The sequence below is a fragment of the Entamoeba nuttalli genome, assembly GCF_000257125.1.
Source record: "Entamoeba nuttalli P19 unplaced genomic scaffold asmbl_5174, whole genome shotgun sequence".
In the NCBI taxonomy this organism is placed as follows: domain Eukaryota; phylum Evosea; order Mastigamoebida; family Endamoebidae; genus Entamoeba; species Entamoeba nuttalli.
In genome coordinates, this window is record NW_008577290.1 from 2,578 (window position 1) to 8,330 (window position 5,753).

Genomic DNA, 5,753 nt, shown 5'->3' on the forward strand with positions numbered 1-5,753 from the left:
GTAAATATGATACTCTGTTGTTCTTTCTCATTAATTACTTCCATTAATTCTCTTTCAAATTTAATTTCTTTTTTTTCATAACTTTAATTTCTTTTCTTAAAACAAAAAAAGATTTTCTCCAACACGAACAATTAAATTATTTTGTTATTTAGGTACTGGAGGTGGTTCTGAAGCACCAGTTTTTTCTTCAGTCTTTTTCTTTTCCTCTTCTGCTTTCTTTTTAGCTTCTTCTTCTGCTTTTTTCTTTTTCTCTTCTTCTTCTTTTTTCTTTCTCTCTTCTTCTTCTCTCTTTCTTTTTTCTTCTGCAATTTTTCTTTCTTTCTCTTCTTTCTTTGCAACAATATGTTTAACTAATTTTTCAGCCTCAGCAAGTTTTGCCAAATAAACACTCTTTGTTTCATTTTCTCCATCTTCATACAACCAATCAACATATTTTTCTAATTCATTTGAAATTTTTGAAGCCTCTGCTTCAGTTGTGAATTCAGCTAAACAACCAAATAATAATTTATCTTTCATAGAATATACAAAAGCTTCTAAATTGTTTTTAGCATGAGCAGTATCAATAAATAATTTATCATCAGCTTGCATTTGAGCTTCTTCAGCAAGATATTTACCAATATCTTTTTCACACATACCAACACTATGAACATTAACTTTAACAGGATATTCTTTATTTACCATTTTCCTTACTTTTTTAGTAATTGTCTTCTTTACCATTTTAACTTTATTTTCTTCTTTTGGTTTTTCTTCTTCCATTTTCTTTGGTTCTTCTTTCTTTTCTGTTTCAGCTTGTACAGGAGCTTTTGGTTCTTCTTTAACTTCTTCAGGTACTTCAATAACTTCTTTTTCTTCTACTTCTTCTTCTACTTGTTCACATAATAAAGCATCTACAAGTTCTAAAATTCCACTTTTATTTAAGGCAATTCTTAATTTTAATTCTGGTGTTTTTGTTTGTGCTTTTGGTAATTCTAAAACATCAAGAGTAATTCCAGAATTTAAAGTTCCTGGGAAGAAAACATTATTATCACTATAGTTAACATCTACATGAAGACCATTAGCATCTTTAATTTTAAGAACTCTAGTAATTGGGAATGAAGAATCTTTAGAAATAAATTTCATTGGTGCAACAGTTTTATTATAAGTCTTAAATCCCATATTAATTTCATATGGTGGAATATCTTCAACAACATAATCTCTTACTTTGAAATATGGTTGTAATTCTGCACATGCAATAGCACATCCACGTGCAATAGATTCTTCACAATTAATTGTTTTAGATAATGGTTTATTAAGAGCCTTAACTATAGTATCTTGAAGAGTATTTAATCTAGTACCAGAACCAGTAATTTCAATTGAATGAATTTGTTCAATAGTCATACCAGCCTTTATAATAGTTCTTTTTATAAGTTCAATAATTTCATTATTAAGATGAGAAGTTAATTCATCAAATTTTTCTCGAGTGAATTCCATATGGTAATCTCTTTCTTCATATAAAGTATCAAGATTTAATATGGCTTTTGGACTTCCACTAGAAATAACTCTCTTAACAGACTTTTCAATTCCTGATAAAATTCTATTCCACATTCTTAAATTATTCATTGGATCAATTTTCCATTTTTGTTGAATATCTGCTCTGACAAATTGTCCAAGTGCTTCATCATAATTACGTCCTCCAAGTTTCCAATTATATTCAACAGCAAGAACTTTCATTTTAGATTTAAGAAGAGAAATAACTGAACAGGTAGTATTACAATGTCCAACATCTAAAATAACAACTGGACGTGGCTCAGTTTCACTTAAATCAGTTTTATAAATACCATAAGCTAATGCAGTTGCAGTATGTTCATTCATTAATCTTAAACATGAAATACCAGCAATTTTAGCTGCATCTAACATTGCAATTCTTTGATTTTCAGTGAAATAACCAGGAACAGAAATAACGCAATCAGTAAAAATGTCTTTAGTATATTCTTCAGTAAATTGTTTAATTTGAATTAATAACATTGCAATAATTTGTTCTGGTCTAAATACTTTTTGTTCTCCTCTCATCATCACTTTCATTCCAATCATTCCATCTGCTAATTTAACTGTTTGATATGGTAATTCTTTTAATTCTGTTTGAACGTCTGGGCAGTCATATTGTCTTCCAATAAGTCTTTTAACATCTACAACTGTATTTTTTACATTTCTAAGATACAAACTAAAACCAGCTTCTCCAATAGCTCTTTCTTTATCATTAAATGATACAAATGTTGGGGTTTGTCTATTAGAGACTTCATTAACAACAATATCAATTCCTTTCTTACGTACTACTGCAACAGTAATATTTCTATTTCCAATATCAATTCCAACTGCAATAGGCATATAAATCAATCTACTGAAGTTCTGTCTAAACCCTCTTTTATTGCTTCTTTATGTTATACGTCATTGCCACGTTCTCACATTGACACGTACGTTTTTTCTTTTGAAGAATTGTATTCATAATGTTTAATAAATGTATTATATATTTATTATATTTATTTCTTTTATACAACTATTGATGATTAGTAAGTGCTATGGCAGACACATCTAAATGACTTTACCATTCTCCAATCATATGACATTGTATTGTGTGCATTAAGTAAGACATTACAAATAACCACAATTCAAGAACGTTGTTTTTTATAATAAGTTAAAAATTAAAGAAGAGAAGATACTGAATATTAAAAACTCAAAGAATTATTTTCTAGATGTTTTTTTTTTCTTGAAGTGCTTAAAACTAGTTAACAATGAGTTATCAAAACAAAATAAATACACAAACACAACCATTAACATTTGAAGAAATCAAAGATTATTTTAAAAGATATCCAGACAGAAAACAAATGGTTTTTGATATTGTTACTAAACAAATATTAGAACATCAAAGTGATAAAGAAATAGAAATACACTTAGAAGAATTGAAAATAAATAAAATAGATGAAGAACAATATAAAATTTATTTTAATTTTATTAATGAAATTAATGGAGAATTAAAACACTAAATTAATTTTAAATTGATGTGATAATTGAAGAAGTTGTTGTTTCTCTGTTGGATTTAAAGGAATTTTTTTATAACTTATTAAATGAATTTGTGTTAATTTATTTTCATATAAAATGAACATTTGGTTATTATTATTTTGAAACACAACTCGTACAATTGTTCCAACAGAAAAAATGTTCATTGACTCTTTATCTCTTTCAGTAATAATATACTTTTTAATACAAAGAGGATCTCTATTTAATAAACGACAAATACAATAACTACATTGTGCATATTCAATCGCTCTTTTTCCTTTTGAATCAATGATAGTTGTATTACAATGGTTTTGTATTAAAATATCAACACACTCAGGGTGATTCATTGCTACTGCATAATGAAGTGGAGTTTTAAGGAATGAGTCTTGAGTATTAATACAAGATGGATATTTTTTAATAAGTACTGGAATAATATAAGAATTTCCACAACAACAAGCAATATGTAAAGGTGTCCTTTTAAGATGATCTTGAGGAATATCAGCGTAATACCTTTTCAATAAATTAACCAAAAATGTATCTGAATTATTAGCTAGAACGGCATAATGAAATGGACTATTCCCATATTGATCTATTTGTTGAGGGTTAACACTATATTTATTTATTAATTCTAAAGTTATAGAAGAGCATCCTGATAAACTACCTATATGAAGTACATTCTGTTGATAACTATTAATTTCTTTAATCATACTCTTTTCTTTTATTTTATCATATAACATTCTAAGAATATTACGTTCTCCTCCAGACACAGTATAATGAAATATATTATTCTTATAATTATCTACTTGATGAATTAAATCTATTTCTTGTTCTAATAAAACAGAGACAATGTCATAATGTTTATAATAACAAGCTAATTGTAATGCATTTTCTCCTTCATTCCCTTTATCTAATAAACAATTTTTACCTAGAATTTTTATTATTGTTAATAAACATGACTTCCTTCCAAAACTACTTGCATATAATAGAGGTGTCCATCCATTATAAATTCTTCTTTTTAATGCTTCCTTATCCCAAATACATATTAATTGTATTAATTCAGGAAAGTCATAATAAATGGTATAATAAATTAAATGAAATCCATCATTATCACAAAGATTTTGTTTATTAAAATCAATTTCCATTTGATGAAGTTCTTTTTTCATTAACTCATTAAATCCATTAAACTTACCACTTTCTTGAATTTCATATAAACAATTTTGTAAACAAATAACACTGTTCTCTTGATATCCATATAGTTTAAGTAATTCACCAACAATTTCAATTTTATGACTTTTAATTGCATAATGAATTAATTGTCTTCCTTTTTTATCAGAATATGCATTATTGGTTAATCCTTTAAATAATAATCTAATACTTTCAATATCTCCTTTTTCTAATGAAATCATAAGTGGTATTTGACCATAAATATTAGGTTTCATTGGACTAGCACCAAGTGTTAATAATTCATTTATTGCTTTACTGTTTTTATATTGAGCAGCAATAAATAATGGAGTTGCTTTATATACATTAACTTGATCTTCAATAAATCGATTTAGTTTATATTTTTTATACCATTCTAGTAAATAATTTGTTTGTGCTAAATAATGCATGATACAAAATCCTTTAACATCTCTTTGAATCAATTCAACTGATGTCCAATTTAATTTCATGCCTTCTTCAAGTAATTCAATAATCTTTTTTTTTCCTTTATGAAGTGCAACAAACAATGGGGTTATTCCTTTATTATTTTTTTCATTCATTTTACATCCTCTTTTAATTAACATTTTTAAACATTCTTCATTCCCAATAGACACACAATTCCCAATCAAACTCGTTCCATGTTTATCTTTCTCAAAAATACTTTCAGGATATTCATCAATATATACTTCAATTAACTCCTTTTTTTTACAAAGAAGTAATTGGTGAATTGTTCCACTCGTATTATGCTCTTTTGGATAATATTCCAAAGGGCAATTCATTTTTAAAGTAGTTATTTAACTCAATTTTAGTTCTTTTCTTTTTTCTTTTATTCTCATTTTTTCTTTCATTAAAAAAACATGAAAACCAAAATTTTCTTTTTTACACAAAGATTGGCACAAACAACTTGGTATTTCTTACATTTACATTAAAACTTTCTTTCTATCTACTGACATTAATGACCTACTTTTTCTTACCTTTTTTCTATTGTTGCATATTAAACGTGGTGTACGAGGTACTTTCTCTCTTGTTAATGGAGAATCTTTTATAAAAGTTTTCTCAAAAAATAGTTTTGTTTCCTTTAAAAAAATAGGTTGTTCCCATTGAATATTTTCATAAATATTAAACTCTTCCTCTTTATTTTTGTCAATACCTACATGACTTTCTTTGTTTGTTTCTTGAGTATTGTCTTCTTGTTCCCATGGCATTGGTTCATTAACAATAATTTTTGAATGTTTTTCTTTGATACTTTTTTTGTTGTCTTCTTGGATTGTTTGTTGTTTTTCAATAAGAAATATTGGATAATCCTCAATACTAAAATAAGTTTTTTTCAATTCTATTAATAATTTTTTTAAAGGTTTTAACTGGTTTCTTATTTTTAATATCTTTCTTCTTTCTTCTTGTTCGTTGTCAACTATATGCATAGGTTGCTCACATTCTTCGCAGAAAAACACTCCGTTGTAAAAATTGTCTATTCCTCTTTCGTATGTACAACTCCATCCACAAAAAATATTTGAACATTT

General features: G+C 26.5%; 2 protein-coding genes across 2 annotated transcripts; both read right to left on the minus strand.

Annotated features, from left to right (window-relative positions):
* Positions 1 to 144: 144 nt before the first annotated feature.
* On the minus strand, positions 145 to 2,364 carry ENU1_122620 (heat shock protein 70, putative; the record flags this gene model as incomplete). Its single annotated transcript, XM_008859856.1, has 1 exon — positions 145 to 2,364. The coding sequence occupies one exon, from the start codon at positions 2,362 to 2,364 to the stop codon at positions 145 to 147; it is 2,220 nt and encodes a 739-aa protein (XP_008858078.1).
* Positions 2,365 to 3,008: 644 nt separating this feature from the next.
* On the minus strand, positions 3,009 to 5,012 carry ENU1_122630 (ankyrin repeat protein, putative; the record flags this gene model as incomplete). The annotated part of the gene is made up of 1 exon (XM_008859857.1): positions 3,009 to 5,012. The coding sequence occupies one exon, from the start codon at positions 5,010 to 5,012 to the stop codon at positions 3,009 to 3,011; it is 2,004 nt and encodes a 667-aa protein (XP_008858079.1).
* Between the last annotated feature and the right edge of the window lie 741 nt (positions 5,013 to 5,753).